This window comes from Malaya genurostris, chromosome 3 (assembly GCF_030247185.1).
Source record: "Malaya genurostris strain Urasoe2022 chromosome 3, Malgen_1.1, whole genome shotgun sequence".
In the NCBI taxonomy this organism is placed as follows: Eukaryota; Metazoa; Arthropoda; class Insecta; order Diptera; family Culicidae; genus Malaya; species Malaya genurostris.
Window position 1 is genome coordinate 299,759,570 of NC_080572.1, and position 21,128 is coordinate 299,780,697.

Sequence of the window (21,128 nt, forward strand, 5' to 3'; positions counted from 1 at the left end):
CCACAGAGGAAAGAGTGACGTTGGCAATTATACTCTCTCATTTTTTCGATGAGGAACGAGAATGCTTCGTCTCTCTTCGTTTGTTCTAGTGTCGGTCATTTACAAATGAGACAGTAAAACATTGAAAATGAGACTGCTGGAATGGTTTCTTTCATTGAGAATGCGTGACAATTTTAGGCTCTGATTAAAAGGTCCTAAATAAAACAAAAAAAAAAGATATTTCATAATTCACAACCTTCTCGGATCCGACACAAATCGTGCTGCCAATTGAACTACTCTGGATGTGATGGAACACATCTCAGAAAACTTCCCGGTAAAGAAGAATTTGGTTTATGATCTGACTGTGCCGGGTCGGTGTGGTTCAAATTAGAGTGTCTAAAACCAGAGTGATGACACTTTACTCGTAATGGTGGCAACAACTCGAAACATTTAATACACATTGTTGGCAGTTTTGTTAGCTTTATATTGTATTTGACAGGTTATTTGCTCGTTTGGAGCGATGCTGTCAAAAATGTGTCTCCAAACGAACAGCTGTCGTCAACCTTATTCTAGGAACTCTAGTTAAAATATTAGTCTTATTACTTTCACTACCAATCATATTTCTCTTTGATTCTTCTGCTGGTCAATGATATGTGAGATTTTGCTGTGTCTCTGATGCAGTCATTTTCTCTTACCCAATGTTTGCTCGAAAGGTTCTCGGACCTCTGATTTAAACGATTTCAATTTCTGAGCCCTTTTAGTTCTAAAGTGGAAGCATATAGAACTAAATAAATTATTAATTTAACTATTTCTGAATGTTATTGGTAGATTTTATGAATCAAAGTCTGTTCGAGTGATTAGTTCATTACATACGCTAGAACCAGATCAATTGTAGAAGTGTTTCCCATAAAAGATAAACTAGTTGGGCTATTTGGAAATAAAGTTGGCTAGAACCAGCGAAGAATACAATATGAATAACTCGTACCTTCGGGACATTTTTCTGGTTGTTCCACGAGACATGCTTAGCATTTAGAACCCTATTAAGAAAAACTTGGGTGTGTAATGTAAGAAACATAACCGGATGACGTGAATCCGAGTAAAATAAATGATTCAGTTTCTTTGATGTTGACGTTGATCTTAATTCTGGACCAGAAATTATGAAATCGAATTTTGAAGCTGAATGCTAGTACTGAATTCTGAAACTCAATATTGATCATTTAGGGGTTACCCCGTTTGTGCTTAGGGCACATAACCGTATCGAAATTTCTTTACGCTTTGTCTTTGACTCGTCAGTGCAGAACAGTTCAAATTGAACTGCTCAATACAAAACTTGAACTACCGAGTTTTGCATTGAGCAGTTCAATTTGAACTGCTCTGCACTGATGAGCCAAAGACGAAACGGAAAGAAATTTCAATATCGATGCCAGATTCTAGAACTGAGCTCTAAACCTGAATTCGGGAACTGAATTTTGAAACTGAGTTCTAGAATTGAATTCTAGATCTGGATTGTTAGACTGATCACTGAACCTGAGCTGTGGAAATTAACTTTGAAACTGAACTCCAGGATTCCAGTTTGGCACTGAATTCTGAACTTGAATCCTAGCACTGACCACTGGACCAGAATTCTGATCTGCAGCTGAATTTTAGTCATAGAATTCCTGTTCAGGATTCAATTTTCAATTTCGGATCCAGAAATTCAGTTCGAGATCCGAATCCAGAATTTAGTTAAAAAATATTCAGAATCTAGTTCCTGAATTCAGTTTTTGGATCCCGATGCTAGACCTGTTAAAACTGAATTTCGGAACTGAAACTTAGTCTGAACCTCGATTTCAGTTCCAGAATTCAGTTTCGTAATTCCGATCCAAATCCAGAATTTTTTTTCCAAAATCAGCTCTAGAACCCAGGTCTATAATCTAGATCCCGATTCGGTAAAATTCGGTTCCAGTTTCAGGATTCTGGATCTCCATTCTGGCCTGGATTCTAGACGAGGAACTTTCAGATCTGGATTCTGAACCTGAATTCTGATCTGAATTGAACGGGTCAGTTAGGCAGACTAGAATGAATGAAGTTTCAAATTTTTACCTTCTTTACTTATCAATCATTTTAGAAAATTTTAATTTTGAGTTATTTGTGGTTTTCTAATGCTAATTATGTTTATACGTTTAGTAAAATTTTAGTTTAATAAAACTTATCACTCACCTGCATGATAAATTTTGAAAAGGTGTCCCATAGTAAAGTAAGTTGTATTGATTAACAAAGAAATTGAAAAAAAACTATGTTTTAGATGAGTCAGACGTTGAAGCCTAAAATTTGGCAAATTTATGGTTATGATTTTAAATTTGATTTTATTGGATGAGAATTTAAAATTTTTTGTCTGGTATGATATAGTCAATAATTGAATTTATGGTTTCCATCACAATCAAAGTATGGAAATTTCAGTTTGCTTTCACATCTCATCCAAGTCAGTCGATAAAACAAAACCGCTTACGTTCGGGACGAAAGAAACCAAGTACAGTATTGGACAATAGAACGACCTCGAAATGAGTGAACCAAACGAACAAAAGCTACCGCCGATACGAAAGAATACAATTTTGTTTACTTCAGGCAGTGCAAAATTCGACCTTCGATACGAGAGCTTGAAGGTTTGCTTAGAGAGCAAATGCATCTTGACATTAAACGTGTGCATTTACTTCAATGCAATAAGACAAATAATGTTGTTTACATCCAGATTTATAAAGAGTTGGATGCGACAGTCTCCAACAACAATGAAGCATCCCCCTCCGAACTAATTGTTTTGCCGCTCACTTTATTCGTAGGTTGGCTGAACAGATTTCCGCAAGGCTCGTTTGAATGATACTATTGGACCATTGATCAAGTTTGAAGATCAAATGGCTGTGTTTTCTGGTTCCGGGGATATCAGGGTATAAGTGACGTAACCACAAATCGCAAATTTTTCCTCGTTCAAAGATTTCGAAGATAACTCAACAAATTTCGATAAACTTCGGCTAATTTAAAAACTACGATGTGGTAACTGATCAAGTTTGGAAAGGTTATGGCGAACATTTCCGGTTCGGCAGTTGTAATTTTATATGTGACATAACCGACAAATGTAAGGGTTTTTTATTTCACCGAAATTTGTCGGAGATTTCGAAAAACTTAGACTCTTTTGAAAGCTATTTGCTATTATTTTGTTATAGCCGAATATAGAATCTAATATATGTTTTAATGAGACTAGGTGTATTAAGAAAGGTCTTTTCTGGAAATGATTGATGTCGACCCTGTTTACTATTCCACAGCTAAATGGCATGCAGAATCGAAATATGTTCAATGCTGATTCATTTTGTTTACACGTACGATTCAATTGTGTTCTTTTCATGTGCAATAAATACTATTTACTACAGATAGACCACAATTTGCAATCATTTTCGTTTATTGTTATTATTATTACTAGTCAAAATGATAATACAATTTTTGCGTGCACACTGTCTTCAATTACTGCGCATTATTTTCGCACATTACACTGTTTGGAAACACATCACGGCCTACATTGATTGAAGATAAACGTAACACTGTATCAGTGCTGCCTGCCCTCTCGACGGAACGTGATAGCGAATGAAACGATACACCATGGTCAACCCTATCGTGCACCAATCGGTGACGTGAAGCAAGTCACACATTCGATAATCTGACTCGCTTGGTGTTCAGGAAACTTTCAACTTCGGTCCCGGTCGGTAATCGGAACAATTGGCCTCCGATGACCTGCGAACACCAGACTACAAACAACCACCACGAGACTGACTGATTTTGTTTTTCTTACCACAAATAACCACTTAATTCTGGTTCGTTTGCGATTGACCACTTGCGGTGCTTTGATAAGAACCGTATTTAATTTAACAGCACTTTTGTTTCTGGTTGGGGAATCTCAATGACATAACTCGAACATCATTTGTGAAACCATGAAATTTTTTACAACGTTTCACCTACTATGTCACGTTTAGCTACTAGGCTAACAAATCGCCGAGAACGTCGATCTACGTCGGTCGTTGAAATGCGTACCTTCTGCGGTCCAGCTGATAACAGTATTGTTGTTGAGATAACATGTCAACGGAGGGCTGATTGATAAGAACTTCTGTCACTGTGTGAGGCAATTGTTGTTTTTTTTCTATTAAAGAACGATTTCACCAAAACAGACGAAGGATAGTTTTTGCGATATGTAGCAAGCCATGAGTTTGCTCATTAGTGCTTGGACAGCAGCGGCAGCGAATGTCACAGATAGCTAATAACAATAACAAGTAAGTGATGAATGTTCTGGCTCAAATTGATTACCTATTTTTTATGTTTTTTTTTAATATCCGCTGTCAATCTGTGAATTGATACAAAACAAATCAATTGGCTTCTGCCGATTGTGGGTAGGAGTCTCGCAAGTAGTGCGTGAATGAGGAATATTCAAGCTAGGACAATCAGTTGCTTAAAATATGAACCTCTGTGTTTTGGAAAATCTTGTCATTCTTGTGCTATGTAAAGAACTAATAACAAAATTAGGCAGATTATTTATACCTAAACGGAAGCTTGTAGATGTATTTTGTAGCATCTTCAGATGTTGAATTCGTTAAGAAACAATTCACAATTTTAGGAAAACTGACATTGTTGCAAAACGCAAAAACAGTTGTATGACAAATATTTTCACTCACTTTTCTCAGAAATGACTGAACCGATTTTCGCAAACTTAGATTCAAATGAAAGGTCTTATAGTCACATTCAAAATTACTGAATTTCATTTGAATCCTTCTTTCGGTTCCGGAATCACAGGGTGATATGCACCAAAAATGTGAAAATACTGTCACTCACTTTTCTCGAAGATGGCTGAACCGATTTTCACAAACTTAGATTCATCTGAAAGATCGTAAGATGCCATACGAATATCCTACCCCTGGTTCCGAAGTTAGGGTGCTCAGTGTAAAAATGTCAATTTCAATTTTTTTTTTCATGCTACTTTTTTATATTTTCTAGTGAATTTCTTGATAGTCTGTAACCAAATAAACCATTGATAGTTCCACTACCGGAACATTTTGTTTCCAAAACTCAAATTGTCACAGAAAATCGTGAAAAAATTTGTTGGTCTTATTAGTTTATGGTTGAATGAACCGAATGTCACTATGCCGATATCTAGTTTTCGGTTCCAGAAGTACCGACAATAGTAATCAAATGTGATAAAATGGAGCCAACTTTGGTCCAGGATTTAGGAAGATGTTGCCCCGAGGTCACCATTCCATTGACCAGCCCCTCCTCAATGATATGTTTGCATCAAATGGATTCGATCATTACAGAAAGACTTTCGATTTCTTGCAATTGGCAAGCAATCAACGCGTATATAGTTTATGTTCTTCAATTTCGTATAAATAGTTACCATTTTCAGATCTTACAAATTTTTTAGTTGTCTTAATCGTATCCAGATATTCAGTCTTCAAAAACAGCCAATTACACGCTTGGGACATAGTATGATATTGCACACATCTGAGTATTTTTCCTATAAACAATCCTGCATGAAACACTAATAATAACAATAGAGAAATTACTTATACCCAAAGAGTTACTTTTAGTCATAAGACGTGTTTTGCTTTAAATATCGAATGTCGAATGGGTGGAAAGTGACCGGGAAAAAACGGTGCAAAACCAGGAAAAATATTACTAGCTGAAATATGAGTAACAACTTTCAGCATCAAGTTGGAGGCGATGTCCAATTTTGCGTTTGAGTGAGAAGTTCAGCAAAAATGTCGAAACAACTTATTGTCCCATACAGGTTTCATGTTTAACTATTCATTGGAAATTGGGCCAACACTCCATGCCTCGTCCAACGATTCTCCAAGGGCCTCAACACAGTTTTAAATCAATCAGAAAGCATCAGAGCTTTTCTTTAACTTTATTAATGATTGATGTAATATAGTATGTCTCAGCAATGTTATTTTGAGACAATACTTGTGTTTTACTCAGTGGCGTCTTATGAAAAAATTGTGGTATAATATCAGATATAGCAGTTTGTTGTAAATGAAAACTAAAGATTGAGGAATGGATATTCGCTTGTGTTTTTCAATACAATGAAATAACAATAATAAAACCGCTTCGATGTTGCAACTGATACAGCAATTATTTTTCAACTGCCAAAAGCATAGGCCACTGAAACTTCTCCTGAAGTTGTTCTCACATATGTATATGAGATGTGTGTAAATACATGCAATTTCGGTGCCCAAGGCAAAGTACTCGAGTTCAGAGCGCCAGGCAAATGCGATATAAAAACATCTTTTGGCTGTTATTTAACAGTTTGGGGAGAATTTGTGCATATTGTGCTGTGGATAAAATTGCTCATTATTTTATTTTCGGTGCCATCCGACATGTTCTCATCGAATAAATAGAGAATATAAAATATAATTATATGAGGATGGGGATGCAGTCAATTCCTTCAGTTTGACCGGTTGTGCAGTGCACGACGTGCACATGAGGATGAGACGCCACTGGTTTTGCTCATATTTGTTTGAGATATTGATTTCAACAGGACTCACAGAATTGAAAAAGTTGTCGACATTGGCTTTATCCACCGTTTGCAGGGAGTATTAACTATTGCTTTTTTAATCCTGAATATTATTGGTAGATCAAAGTCTGTTTGAGTAATTCGTTCACTACAAATGTTACAATAATCGTCTAGATCCGGATCAGTTGTAGAAGGGTTTCCCAATAGAAGATAAACCAGTTGGGCTATTTGGAAATAAAACTGGTTAGAAATCATGAAGAATTCGTACTTTTTGGTAATTTGTCTGGTTATTCCACGAGAGATGCTAAGCATTTAGAATTCCATTAAGAAAAAAAAGATCGCTATGCGAGCAAGCGACTACCAATTTCTTATCCTTCTCGACGTTTGTTAAGGATGCTATGTTCTGCGGCTTCAGAACTATTTGGGTCAAGTGGCATTATGAGTAATCTCAATAATCGCCGATTAGCAATCAAGATTAATGACTATATTCAAAGAGTTTATCGCTCCATCCGGAATCTCACAAGGCAAGGTCTTGGACCTCTGATCTTCCTCCTGTACTTCAACGATGTGAATGTTTCTTTGTAATGTCTTGGTCTCTATATTGCTCACTCATTCGTACAACGTTCGAGTAGTACTCTACGATATGGAATCCTTATTACTTTAACGGCGCTCACCGAATAGAATCAATCCGTGGATTATTGATTGGACTTGACACACTTGTCATTTCACGCAATTTATCCCGTGCTATGTTGATAACCACCATATTGAACAACTAAATAGACTGTCCTGCACTCCTGAGAGAAATTTTTATTTGAGATGAAATTTTTTTTGTCGGACATGACATTGTCAATAATTAAATTTATGGATTCTATCACAATCAGAGCATGAAAATTCTTCTGATGGTTTCGTTCATTGAACAAACGTGTTTGCAAACGAATTACCACAATTTAATTTAATTCGTTTTGGGCCTATTCTAAAAACCGGGAATTTTAATCTCGCAAACCGGGAAATTGAAATCGGCAAATCACTTGCCACCCTGGCACCAGGACGTCAAGCCGAAATAGTTGATTTATTTGAAGGATTAAACATAAATTTTGCATTTCATAGGATTTATTACATAGGTAAAGTGTATAATTTCGAAATATTATTCAAACAATAACCTGGCCTTAAAAAATGGTACAAAAATGGTAAATTAGTGTTGTAGTTTGACTTCAAATGTTTAAAATCGATTTGTTTTCAGTTAAGGATTCGATTAGCAATTTTGTCAATACTTTTATTTGAAAACTTGACTAATTTTATGAGCATCGATAGAACAAGAATTTTTTTGTCTAATGAAATCCTACACTGAAAAAAATCGATTTTCAAAATTTAAAGTACACGCAGAGAAAAATATTGTAAAGATAACTAAATTTTGGTTTCAAGCAACGATTTATTTTGTTGAAATAGTGACAAAAGAAAATCTGATTTGAAATTGCAAATATTGTTGCTTGAAGCTACAAAATAAGATATTTGATTTTTCTCAGTGCATTAGTTTGTTTCAAGAAATATTTTGATTTTGAAATTTCTTGACAAACGGTAAATTTAACTTTCAAAATAAGTTTAAAATGAACTAGCTTTAGATAATGATAATATTTTTATTTCTTTGAATTTATAAACTTTGCAGTTGAAATGAACGGTAAGATTCAAACCTAAAATAATTAGTATTTCAACATACGCTTTTGTTTGTTAAAATCATTCATTTTTGTTTGTCATTATTCTTAAAAAGAGATTTCTTTCAAACTAATTTTCAAGGTAATTTTTTAAACTAATTTTATTTCGATTTTTATCCAAATTTAAATTGTTAATTACTTTCAATTTTTTAAGTTGGGCACTTTTGTCGTGGGACGATCAAATTTTTCACATGCCACAATCGATGATTCGGTGCTCCATTAATCTGGTCAAGATAGAATTCCTGCATCAAATATTTTCTGTAAAAAAAGTGTTATGTAATGTAATGCAAGTTTAGTAATATTTTGAATTATCCATACATACACTTGAACTGTTAAAAGATACCAAGGAAACGAAAGAAACGCTTGAATTTTCCTTCTGAAACACGTACAAACTTTTTTGATTATCCGTGAAGAAAAAATCTTTGGTTTATAAGAAACAAAACTGATACGGTTAATTCAAACAATAAACTTTGTCATTATTTTATTTAATTATAGAGGTTTTAACCTTAGGGTTATTCGACTCTTCGGACCAGAAAAACTTTCTGACCCTATGTGCGGGGTTGGGAATCGAACCCAGGTGGGCTACGTGAAAGGCGCTATACCCGTCCTTATAAAGTTGTCATTACACAAATAAGTTCATAGATAAAATGAATTAATATTTTTCATGATAAAAATGTAAAACACGATTGAATCAACAAATACATTGCCAATAAAATCAACTCGACTTTTGTTGACCTATAATAAAGGGTTAATTTATTTAAACCATAAAATCAGCCGAGACAAACCAGTTTTTCGTTAACCAGGATGAGAATTTGTCTTCAACTCAAATAGATATAATTGTTGATGTAGAAGGGAGAAATTGATTCAAAACAATCATATTCTAGCTTGAAATCAGCAGAAATCATATTTTAAAATCTACTGACTGTTTTGTTATTTTAAACAAGCTCAATTTCTCTGCGTGTAAAGAATAACACCATATTCGAATTCATTGAATTGAAAAGGTAGGTTATTATGCTTTCTTATAACCATCCATGTAATGTAAGACAGGTATTTTTAGGAAAAACAAGAGAGTTTCTAACTAAGAAATTTTCTCGTCCATTACTGATATTTTTCACAAATATCTGGTAACTAGCGATAGAGTATTCTGTGATATCTCCCCACAAATTAAGTTTTTTTTTGTATTCTTGGATGATGATGACATTTAGTTTAGTTCAGTTTTCAACAAAAAATCAGTCGAAAACAACAAAAAGTTTGTCGAGAATTAAACTAAGCTGAGTGTCATTATCATCCAAGTATTTTAAAAAAACTCAACTGATGGGGAAATATCACAGAATACTCTCTCGCTAGTTTTCGACGACACTGAAAAATTTAAAATTTTCAAGTCAATTTGTTCAGTGTTGGACTCGATAAGGATTTTCCCTAGTACTTGGATTAAAACATTTGACTGATTCTGTGATAGTTACTAATTTTACATAATAATTGCTTGAAAAAAAATTATTCAAAATGTTGTGCCCTTTTCAAAAGACAGACTAGATCAATTTTTGAAAATCAAATTGTGCAAAGTTACATTTTGGGACAAAATTTACATATCCAGAAGGTTTTATTCAAATTCAATTGTAAACCATTTTTTCGCTAAAAAATTACCAATGGCGTCATTAATTCCACTCGTTCGGTGCCGTTTTGCACTAAAATTTGATCAATGAAATGGTTTTGTAAAGTTTGCACTGTTATTTGTTAATTTCTGTTGGTATTGATTTACACGCTTGCTGGTCGGAAAAAAACCGGATGCAAAATAGTAACCCATGAATTACACCGAAAAAATCCAATTACGATGAAATCAAATAATCGATGAATCGATTCGTTGATTTCTTAAGAACGAAAACCGCTGATAATTATTACGAAAACAATTTATATTTTTCAAGTTGATTGATCAATCGATATTCTAACTTCAACTTTCTACATTCATTTACAGATTGTCATCGAATCGAATATCGGAAATGCTAACTATTTAATACTGCACCTCCAGCTGTGCTCGTGCTAGTTCTCACAGGACGATCAGAGTGTAAAGGCCCATTCACGCACGCCTCTAGGCAAGCATAGTTTCGAATACAAAAACCGCACCGAACCAAACTGCTCTGCGTGTGTGTGGCTGCCGGAGTGATTGGATGTCATGAATCCGGACGAATATGAGCAACTGCCGACGACGAGCGTAGCTACGAATATGACGGCCGGTGCGATAGCCGGTGTCATGGAGCACTGCGTGATGTACCCGCTGGACTCGGTGAAGACACGCATGCAATCGCTAACGCACATGCATGCACACGACACAATCGTGTCGACCATGCGTGACATGGTCCGGGCGGAAGGTTTGCTACGACCGTTTCGTGGTGTAATGGCCGTTGTTGCCGGGGCGGGCCCCGCACACGCCCTATACTTCGGAGCGTACGAGTACTCCAAAGAAATGATTGGACGATTCTCGGAGCAACATCAGGTTAACTACATGATTTCGGCGGCGATGGCTACACTGATCCACGATGCCATTTCCAATCCGGCCGACGTGGTGAAACAAAGGTTACAAATGTACAACTCTCCCTACAGATCGATCCTTCATTGTGCACGTGTCGTTTATCAGACCGAAGGCTTGAGAGCGTTCTATCGATCTTACTCAACACAGCTTGTGATGAATATTCCCTATTCTGCAATACAGTTTCCAACCTACGAATTCCTCCAGAAAAGGCTCAACAAAGACAATAGCTACAATCCACCGGTGCATATGATTGCGGGTGGTGCAGCAGGTGCAGTTGCTTCAGCCCTCACTACACCATTGGACGTTTGTAAAACGCTGCTGAATACGCAAGAGGATGGTGCTGGTAAGACCAGAGGTCTCTTGCAGGCCGCCAAAAAAATCTATCGTACAGCTGGTCCGATCGGTTTCTTCAAAGGGCTACAAGCCAGAGTTCTGTACCAGATGCCGGCAACAGCTATCTGTTGGTCCACATACGAATTCTTCAAGTATATTCTGACGCAAGATAGCCGTATCCCTTCCAGGACTGGAAGTTCGTCGGACGTTGTATCTGGGACGGAACTAGTCAAGGATGAGAAAAAATTGTCCGATTTGAGATACGTGTTACCTGTCAGTTCCGCATCAGCTGAAGCTTCGGCCAACAGTCTGATCGTACGAAGCGGAACAACTTCTGGTGGAGAACGGGACTGTGGACGCCGCGAACTACCGGCCATGTCCGGTGCCGGAATCTACGGGGCGATGAGTTACAATACGATGCACTCGAACGATGCAAACCACATCACTGACCATCAGTTACGGCGTTCCAACTGAGTGATATCGATGCGCAAAAAGGTTGGATCAATACACAAACTTATTCATCGCCCGGTTATGATTTTATACTAATCTCCAGCCACTTTGATTCACTGAATTGGTCCCACTCGCCTGTGTGTCACACATGTAATATGAGCTCCCAAAATCCCAGTTATTCTTACAGCAAACAGAACTCATTCGTCAGGGGCGAAAATGAACATTTTTATTTTTAACTTTCGTCAGTTCCACGGGGAGGTTTCGCTTCATTTGTTTGTGCGTGAATCAAATAAATCGTTTGATTGTGAATTGTAAGCTAATTCGTACGTATTAATTTATATTGGCCCAATCGTTCCTTCATTTTTACGTATTTACTATTGTGGGTATTTGTGGTAAGCTATAGTTGCGCGTCCGGTTCGTTATTGAGTTGATCCGGATTTTGATGACGCTGGGAATACGGCTCTCATGTAAAATGTTTAATTGTTAGGCGTGTAAATAGGAGAGCATTACCCAATGCGTTGTTAATTGAGATATCAAGACGTTAACAATAGTGCCACAAATTTACCCTCCGTTGTTATTGTAATGGTGTTTGTTTTTCATACCACCCATGTTAGGTGAGCAACAAAACACGAAACCTATTCTATAGAGATTAATACTTCGTTCTAACGTACACCCTTCCAGCATGCGCAAGTGTTCGTGCTGTTCGAAGAAGGAAGATATTCTAATTGAAGCCAATTAGTATAATAAGATTCTGTCTAGTGTTTCAATGCAGATAGATTATGCCTAGTAGAACATTCTGATCCCGAAACGCTACTGCCTGTTGATTCGCATGCAAAAGCTGATAATTCAAACAAATGGAAAAATGAACTTTCCTTTTTTCAACCGTGTGTTGTCATTGAAATTTCTCCCTTCTAAATTGATAACGGTTCCCCTGAGCTCAACAGCAATGATCATTCATGTTTGCACTATCATCACCCCCTAGTTATAAAAGTATAACAATCGAAAATAGCAACCGATACATATTAGCAATAGAGGCAAATATTATTTTGGGAAATGTTTCAAATGCAACACAATTAAACTCACCTTAGGATACTTCTAGGACACCCTTACTTTGTTGCAATCGGTACTAAGTATCGTCTCATGGTAAGATGCCATAGGAATGCTTGATACCAAAGGATCAAGACGTTGACTGTGTTCCATAGGAACTTGACAGAGGGAAGGAAATACATTTAATTAGAATTGACAATGACTTAAAAGAAGATAGAAAAAAATCGAAAAAAACGGAAATGTTATCGTTTGTATAAAACGATGCCGGATTCGCTGGAGAGCGTATTTACCGGAAGTGTACAGTTGAGTAGTGTGAGGAAAAACAAAATTTCAAATTAAGAAGCAACTATTATAAATACCTGTATATTAAATAAAAAGTTGAAATTTCATGTTTTGATGTTTTGTTTGAACATACCGAAACCCAATCCTGATAATAATTCTTTAAAAAAAATTCTAGCCGACGGATTTTTGATTCTTACAAAATAATGTATTTGCCAATTTTTCTAGTATAATTAATATTGAGTCACATAAGAGTTTCCCCTTCCTTTTGGGCCTTTTTCATACCATACATAATAACAATCTTTCACTCGCCAGATATGCGAGTTAATAATGCCGGATTATTTCAAGAGATGTCTCTGCAAACAGAGATTAGTTTACCATGGAATCTGTTGCGTCACTTTTAGCGAAACCATCACGTTCTAATAAACCATTGCTGTTTTGTCAGTTGCAAGTTAAAGTCGAAATTTTTGCCAAGTAAAGAACCTTTTCGGGTAGTGCTGATTAATTACATTGTTTCGTTAAAAAGATATGCTGAATCCCAAAGAACTCTTGGTGAAGCTTACATGAACCATCTATCGAACAAACATGAACAAATCTATCGGGTGCGGCTTGTGAACTTTGGTTTAAACCAGGGGTTCCCAAACTACTTTGGGTCATTGACCCCTTTACTAAAATCAACTTAGGCCTCAGACCCCCATCAACAAATTCCTTTGAAAATTCAATTTCTTGTTTTTTAAATATTGATTTAAAATACTTACCAATTTCTGCGGATGGTCAAACAAACACAACTTTCACAGACATCGAAGCTAGTACAAACTATTTCAAAAAAACTGTGTAAAGCGTACAAGTAAAAACTTATAAAAAAGAATTGCTATGGGAGGGTGGTGCGAGACTGCCAGAGGGGCAAGTGTGCCACCCCTACCATTTTCACATAGAATGAGCATTTATCATAAATATACAGATTTGGGTTTATTCATTGAATGTCCACGATATAATTTCATATTGGCCCTTATTACCGTTCTCACTTCCACTTTCACATTCACTTCACTTACATGTCACTTCACTTGATTTTCCCTATTACCAGTATCACGCATAGTGAAGTGATCACTGTAGTGGAAAAAACTTATTTTTTCAACAAAATGTTGGTGACGTGATGTTCATAATGACACCTAGTGCATCCAAGTAATAACTTTTGTCTCCGAAGCGACTTCCGTAATAAAGATTTACATTCACTTCACACGATTTTCACCGTGAAGTGATACTGATAATATGGGTCACAATCACTTCACTTGGTTTTCACCGTGTAGTGATACCGGTAATAAGGGCCATTGCTTCTATTTTTCTCACTTATTCATTTGATCGTGAAATCCAAACAAACCAGATCTTGTAATTAGCACACAGAAAATATAGGAACGAGATCTTACAAAATAAGAGTTTTTCAATTATTCTCCATTTGCTAGGGTTTCATTTGAATGTCAGATCATTGGTATACCTTTTAGTTGAATATTTGTTAAACATTGAATATGGATAATTGATTTATTAGTAACATAGTACCATGATTTTGCAATCAGTTCATAACGGGTCAAGTTCGCCATATTGTTAATTAATTGTGTATTAACCTCAAAGTCGATCAGTGTTGAAACATTCAATGTGTTCCAGCACGGATTAAAATTAGAAAAGTTACCCGGCAGATTTCATTCATTTCATCAAATTCAAATCCAGGATTTCAAAACGCGATCGAACATTTCAATATAGCATAAAAAATGCTCAACCACCAGATAAGAAAACTAGAACTGTTTACCCCAGTTTCAGTCTCATGTTTATTTTCCATAGTAATAAAACCTTTCCGTTCCTCTTAAGAAAGGGATCAGCATATGCACACAGGCAGGATAGATTTTACAGAGCTGCGCGCTAGGGCCTTATAGACTATTCAATGTAGGAGGTAAACAAATGCCGGCTAAGAGAACCAAGCAGAAATTTATGTAAACCAGATGCGCGCGTATGCATAGCTAGGGACGCGGACGAACCGCCAGGACTCCCGATGTGGAATGGAAAGAGAAAACAACAATACGTTGCGTCATATGTTGCGCAACGTTCCAATTCAATGCAACACTTTTCTTATTATAAATAGCTTTAAGAAATTGTTAATAAACGAAGATTCTGAACGATGGTACGGACATACAATAGGGTTTCTTCGAATAAAAAGTGGTCAAACACAAACATACTTGCTGCTACATACTAGTCAGTGCACGGTGGTGGCTCAACAATTCGAAAGACGGCTAAAGAATTCGACATACCGCTGCCGACTGCAAAGAAGTAAATAATGATGATATTTTTAATACATCTAACATCTAAAATAAACGTGAATCTTATTGATTGTATTAAGGAAAGCAGTACAATTGAATTACGGAGAAAATGTAATTATTGTTAGGGTGGCGGTTCTGCCCCACATAGAGGGCACTTATGTCCCGCACTGAAAATATTGAGCTACTCAACAAGCCTTCGAAAATTACATGTATTGATTACCGAATTGTTTTGTTTATCAATAATGTTTTTTGGGCTATCGAGGGAACTCATGAAAGTACTTCATAGGCGTATCAATTATCAAAATCAAGTGTTACTTTATTGTAGAAACACGAAAATTCTTAGCATGGCACACTTGCCCCACCGTCCCTTACTTGGTGATTGCTTTTTAAAACAATCGTTAAATTTCTTACACATATTGAAATCTCTACTTGGATATCTGTTCTCTGTGCTTATACCATTGAAATTTGAATCAAATTGAACATTTCAACAGTATGGCCGCCTCCATTTCCATCGTTCAAGGAAGGATGAAGAAGAGAGCAAATTTTGATGCTTCACTTATTTTCCTGAAGGATGACGACTCATCACTTTCTTCCATAGATGTCGCAGAGTTGGAGATATTAATTAACAATTAATTGATTAATAACTATCCCGAAATCAGCAAATGCCGTTTGCCAAAATTTTGAAATATGTGTCAGCTTCTTCCGAAATTCGGCCAGATAACTGACATTTAGGTTTTACATTTTCGGTTTGGAACTACGCAGTCATTTTCGGACGAAATATTTCGGAGAAAATTTCCGGGAAGACGTGAGAATCTACGATCAATTCGGTAAGTATAATAACTACAAATTATCTTTGACTATTTATTGAAAGCTCCTACCAGATCTTACTTTCACTGTCGGGAAGTCTTTATAGGATATGTCGAAGAATTTCAATGACACATCAACCAAGGGATATAAATAATAAAATTTAATTGTGATCCTCCATATAATGTTTAGATAAAAACATTATTTTAGTTCAGGGTCAACATTGGGGCTAAGTCACTTCGACAAAGTTGTCATTTCAAACAAATTTGCTGAAAATATTGTTTCCGTAACTTGAGTGTAATTCATTATATAATGTATTCTCTGAAATGGGTGTCCTAAAACCAGTTTTTGTAAGAAAACATAAATATTTTAAATTTATATGAGTTTATCATGTTTTACAAAGTTTTTTATCATTAAAAAATACACAACTTTCTCAAACATATTACGCCAGCAACTCTTCACACGATTGAATCAGTGCCATCAAAGAGAGACGGATATCATCGCAACAGCAAAAACCCGACATGGCTCATTTAACATAGAATAGACACCAGTGCGAGAGCGAATTTCTCTGGATGACATTTCTGAGAATCAAAGGTTAGCACGCTGCTGTGGGGATCCTCTCTGAAACAACAAACGTTCGCTTATTCTCGCTTCGCGATCCGATTCTATACAGGCAGGTGATAATTGCCATAGAATCATTTTACTATTACCGCTTATTCTAACTATGTGCATAAAACCTTTGTATAAATTGTGTCTATGAAAATATCTGTGAATGCTCCACACAAGGGTTTTGAAATATTGCAAGCTATTATGAGAATCATCAAGTTGAATCATCGATTTGTTTTTCTGCGATAATTGTCAACTTGCGATGCTCTCTTGGGGAATTCCACTCATCAACGATCATTATCAGACTGTAAATTTTTTAAAGGGCCGTGAAATACTCAGAGTATGAAGTGAAGCGAAGAAATGTAGAAAAATTTTCTCGTGGTTCATGCATTGAGAGACTCCTTAACCCTTTGGCTTTCACTAATTTTCCAACATTTCAATAACCGGCGAAAACTATTTAAAAAAAAAAATTTTGACGGGATCGAAAATTTTTCACTTCGCACGGGCATCTATGAAAAAGTGAACTGAAATCCCAGTCAGTTCGAAAGACAAGTAACACAATCTTTAAAAAAATATGGAAGATGCCCCATTGCACGAAACAAATAGAAGATGCCGTGGGTTGGACCCAAACTCAAAAACAGATGACGAAAAGGTTGAACACTAGTCAACAAGACATTTCTGATCATCTCCACATCATGGGAAAGATTCCTAAGGTGGGAAAATGGGTTCCTCATGAGCTGAATGATACACAGCAAAAAAAATGATAAACGTTGAACGAAATTTTGCTTTTTCGACATGAAACAAAGAGTTTTCTGAACCGGATTTTGATGAGAGATAAGAAATAGATTTGTTTTGAGAATCTTCGACATCTACTGGAAAACTAATCACAACGAAAAAAAAACGATTATATACATTTGGTAGAATCAAACAGATACTACGACCTTCTCAAAACAATGGGAAACTGTAAAACCTATTCGCTACCGATTAGTCAAATGATAAAATTAAATTAAGCATTGCTCGAAAACAACCAAAATGTTCCAAAAGACAGTGTCGTTTTAACTTCTGTTGTTGACAAAAAAAAAACATTCTGGATTCATTCAATGTTTACAATGTCATTGATGAATACATTCTAACTAGTTTGCAAAGTCTGTTTAAACAGAACGGTCAAATTCCACAAAAGAAAATTAATACCGAGACTATGTTTTGAAAATTTCAATGGCTCATGTTTTTAAATCACGTAACGCTCGTCCCTGGTTATTTCTCAAACTTTATCCGCGGTCTGGCATGACCAGTTCTGAATTAGAAAGCATCTGACAAATGAGCACGAAAAATAACATCAATCGAATCAAGCATACATACATTCCGCGCAAAGGAGTCAAAGGAGTGAAATGCTTATTCAAGACAAAGCTACATATGAGGTCTGTTTAAAGCGGTTTATATTTGTTTGTAAATTAAAATAGGCATTGTCGATTGGAGCAATTCATATTACGCTTCCGGTAGATTGTGTGTTATTCGCTCCAGCATGACTCCTGTTAGGCAAGAATCGCCTTACGAGTGGTTCATATTCTCTGTCGATAGAAAATCAAACCTTAACAGATCTTATTCCTCAAATTCCGTAATCATCATCGTCATCCGAATCTAAGGCCGCTCTTCGTCGGTCGAATTTAACAGTAGAACTACTGCGAGGCATCTGCTGGTTGAGGCTCTCGAGCAACTTCACTAACGAGGCATCGTCCAGTTTGCCACCGATCTGGCCCATCTGTGCCATCCGGATAATCATACCTTCAACCATTTGAGCCTTCTCGGGTTTGCTCAGTTTAAGCGTGTTGAGTCGTGCGCGGGCGTTCTGATCAAGCAACTGTGAAAGCATTGAGTTTTTCATATCTTCCTGAGCGGCCATCTGTTCCTCTTTAGCCTTCTGTTGCTCTGGGTTGGCTCCCTAAAGTTTGAACAAAACGAGAGTAGAATGATGTCTCAAAATTTGTAATGATTTCAATTCATGTAAGTCTATTTTTAGGACAAACAGCGCAGTTCGAGTATTTGTGATTAATTCTGGCTATATTGTTATAATCCAATACCTAAAGTTACCTGCATTTGCTGGAGACGTTGTTGGCGTATTGCTTGCAGTTCAGGGTCATCCATTGTATATAAATTGTTATATCGGAATCAGAATATTCTCCAAAAACTTTTGAACGATTTTAGTCCTGTTATTAAGTTTTAAAACGTTTTAAAAGTGATTAATTGTTTTGCATGTATGGTATGCTTTGCCGACTAGTGATGCAGAGTGGCCAAATTTTTTTTTCAATTTACTGACATTACAAGACTGTTTCGGGTTATCATTTACCGATGTTGGAAGTATTTTAAATTATTTAATTTAAAAATGGTGCTTCAAATAAACTAAATTTGAAGATTTGAATGAGACACTAGAAAAATAGTTTTATCTCGGTGGAACACATGACAGAATCTGTAAACCAATTGTTAATGTGTTAGATCTGGCAACTCCCATCGTGTCATGAATATGCCCTGCACTGTCACATTGTTTTTTCCTAGGGTAAAAGTTCCATTTTCGGTAGCCCCTGGTAATGAATCAATCCCCTTTAGAATTTTTTCGCATGGCGTGCAACAACCGCTACAATATTTTTGACATAGGAATTGACATAAATAGTAGTGAATTGTAAAAAAATCGTCTTGGGCGAGAACGTTTTTAGTGGTATTGTTTTGAGGAGTTTGTTGAAGCGTTTATTCATATAGTATCAGAATGTCATTCGATTCAATTCCGAAAGATCTCCGCGGGTTACGTGCCTGTTTAGTATGTTCTCTCGTAAAGGTAAGTACTTGTATAGATTCCCTGCAATACAGTAAACAAACGAATCTTATAGACGTTCGACCAATTTGAATACGACGGTTGTGAGAACTGTGAAGACTTCCTCCGGATGAAGAATAACAAGGACCAGGTATACGACTGTACCAGCAACAATTTTGACGGGTTAGTCTTTACCTTAAATTTTGTAATTACAAAACCATTAACGCTCGATTATTCTAGGTTAATCGCTGTTATGAGTCCAGATGATAGTTGGGTGTGTAAATGGCAGAGAATTAGTAAGTGTCATATAAATACTAATCAAATGAATTACTAAATGGCTTCGTAAATCCAAACAGATCGTTTCACTAAGGGAATCTATGCAATCTCGGTATCTGGGCGATTACCCAACGGCATTATTAGGGATATGAAGAACAGAGGTATACCTTACCGACCAAGGGACACAAGTCAACGATAACCTGCACTGTGTAATTTAAGTCATATTTCGGAATTTCTTGGCGCTGTACTGCTTATTTAATTACTACATGTCCTTGCAACGTTCAACTGATTGAAACTCATTCAATTAAACCTTGTGACCTCTAATAAAATTGGCTTTATTATTCGCAAAAAAAATCATTCAAGTCCAACACAATGTTACAAGAAAGTTAGTAATTCTACTATATATCATTGAAGGCCGTCGAAATGTCTATTTACAATTTGACCTTGTAGAACCATCGTCATGTCGCACATTTTCTCCGCACCCTTTCATTGTTTTGAGCCTAGCACTTAAACCATACACTGGTCAGCGTTTTGTCTTCTTGGGACTCCGGGGACCGTCGCCGCTAAAGTATCTACGAAAATGGAGACGGAAAAGGGAATGGAAAATGATGTGTAGGTTAAAAGCATGCATCTTAAAAGGAAAATCTACGAAGCATAGCAAGAGGTAGGAGATAACGGGGGTTTAGTAAGATGGCGAAGGTAATTTCGTTAAGACAAAGCCATTCTAGCTCATGTCCATGTACCGCGAATTGTTAGTCGGGCGAGGTCGTAGAATCAGCTTGCCCGTTTCGTCGCAGGACATGTTGAATTCAGCGAGTACGCTACGAGTGCGAGATGTTATTATCTGCGGGGCTATCACCAGTTTATGAATGCCGAATACAAACAAAAGTACTGAAAACGAAGACATTACATGATTGCCCAACACAAGTAATCGGTAAACCTTACACAAAATCGCTGTTGAAAATGTGAATACTGGATGGTTCCACAGAGAATCCATTAGCGGTACAATAGAGGTTCGGGGATCAGTTAACCAATAAAAGGCTCCGGCAAATGTTATTAGCGACATCGTACATAGCAGTACTAAAAGTAATTTTCGATTAGATAATTATATACAAATTAAGACTAATCTGGACACATACTCCGCCATCTCAATGTAGCTGGTTGGAGAGCTGCAATAACCTCGGTCAAACGTCGTTCAAATGCTTTCAAATCTGGAAGAAAAACTACTTATACATTTTTCGTATGACTTACATTATTTGCAAACCTTCACAAGCCGACGGTTCTAAGGACATTTTATGAAGTTCACTAAGATTTCATATTTAAATAATTTTAGTTTCTTTTCAAATCTGTTCAGCTTACGATGAAAGAAAACAGAGCGTCTTATGCGTGCTTAATATTATAATAATAAATCCGTATGACATGACACTTGGCATACACAATACAGCAGTGATGCCAAATTAAATAATTTTAAACAATTTTTTTT

At 36.4% G+C, this 21,128-nt stretch overlaps 4 protein-coding genes across 6 annotated transcripts in view; 2 read left to right on the top strand and 2 right to left on the bottom strand.

Moving 5' to 3' along the window:
* The window catches only part of LOC131435126 (mitoferrin), a 49,168-nt gene extending 36,208 nt beyond the window's left edge, over nucleotides 1–12,960 (top strand). For 2 of the 3 annotated variants that reach the window (XM_058602677.1, XM_058602678.1), the window contains exon 3: nucleotides 10,187–12,960. In XM_058602677.1, coding sequence (XP_058458660.1) covers nucleotides 10,385–11,548 — 1,164 coding nt within the window. In that variant the 5' untranslated portion in view covers nucleotides 10,187–10,384 and the 3' untranslated portion in view covers nucleotides 11,549–12,960. Of the gene's footprint in view, nucleotides 1–4,151; nucleotides 4,272–10,186 lie in introns of those variants that run through there. The other variant, XM_058602679.1, reaches the window with a different exon arrangement.
* Nucleotides 12,961–17,980: 5,020 nt separating this feature from the next.
* On the bottom strand, nucleotides 17,981–18,840 carry LOC131435910 (programmed cell death protein 5). The gene is made up of 2 exons (XM_058604181.1): nucleotides 18,655–18,840; nucleotides 17,981–18,505 (listed from the first exon to the last, which is right to left on the bottom strand). The coding sequence occupies exons 1-2, from the start codon at nucleotides 18,706–18,708 to the stop codon at nucleotides 18,173–18,175; spliced, it is 387 nt and encodes a 128-aa protein (XP_058460164.1). The 5' UTR covers nucleotides 18,709–18,840; the 3' UTR covers nucleotides 17,981–18,172.
* A 365-nt stretch (nucleotides 18,841–19,205) lies between these two features.
* LOC131438146 (transcription elongation factor SPT4) lies at nucleotides 19,206–19,993 on the top strand. The gene is made up of 4 exons (XM_058607977.1): nucleotides 19,206–19,393; nucleotides 19,446–19,552; nucleotides 19,610–19,665; nucleotides 19,726–19,993. The coding sequence occupies exons 1-4, from the start codon at nucleotides 19,325–19,327 to the stop codon at nucleotides 19,842–19,844; spliced, it is 351 nt and encodes a 116-aa protein (XP_058463960.1). The 5' UTR covers nucleotides 19,206–19,324; the 3' UTR covers nucleotides 19,845–19,993.
* On the bottom strand, nucleotides 19,950–21,051 carry LOC131438145 (nuclear envelope phosphatase-regulatory subunit 1 homolog). The gene is made up of 5 exons (XM_058607976.1): nucleotides 20,910–21,051; nucleotides 20,785–20,856; nucleotides 20,591–20,725; nucleotides 20,389–20,536; nucleotides 19,950–20,217 (listed from the first exon to the last, which is right to left on the bottom strand). Exons 1-5 carry the CDS (start codon nucleotides 20,935–20,937, stop codon nucleotides 20,169–20,171), a joined length of 432 nt encoding a protein of 143 aa, XP_058463959.1. The 5' UTR covers nucleotides 20,938–21,051; the 3' UTR covers nucleotides 19,950–20,168.
* Between the last annotated feature and the right edge of the window lie 77 nt (nucleotides 21,052–21,128).

Excerpts from the sequence above, each read along its gene's own strand:
- LOC131435910 (XM_058604181.1), bottom strand. The coding sequence starts at position 18,708 with ATGGATGACCCTGAACTGCAAGCAATACGCCAACAACGTCTCCAGCAA. Across the intron at positions 18,506-18,654 it reads AACGTCTCCAGCAAATGCAG|GGAGCCAACCCAGAGCAACA; the intron begins GTAACTTTAGGT and ends TTCAAACTTTAG.
- LOC131438146 (XM_058607977.1), top strand. The coding sequence starts at position 19,325 with ATGTCATTCGATTCAATTCCGAAAGATCTCCGCGGGTTACGTGCCTGT. Across the intron at positions 19,553-19,609 it reads ACCAGCAACAATTTTGACGG|GTTAATCGCTGTTATGAGTC; the intron begins GTTAGTCTTTAC and ends CGATTATTCTAG. Across the intron at positions 19,666-19,725 it reads GTGTAAATGGCAGAGAATTA|ATCGTTTCACTAAGGGAATC; the intron begins GTAAGTGTCATA and ends AAATCCAAACAG.
- LOC131438145 (XM_058607976.1), bottom strand. The coding sequence starts at position 20,937 with ATGTCCTTAGAACCGTCGGCTTGTGAAG. Across the intron at positions 20,726-20,784 it reads AGCTACATTGAGATGGCGGA|TACTGCTATGTACGATGTCG; the intron begins GTATGTGTCCAG and ends AATTACTTTTAG. Across the intron at positions 20,537-20,590 it reads ATTTTCAACAGCGATTTTGT|TACTTTTGTTTGTATTCGGC; the intron begins GTAAGGTTTACC and ends CTTCGTTTTCAG.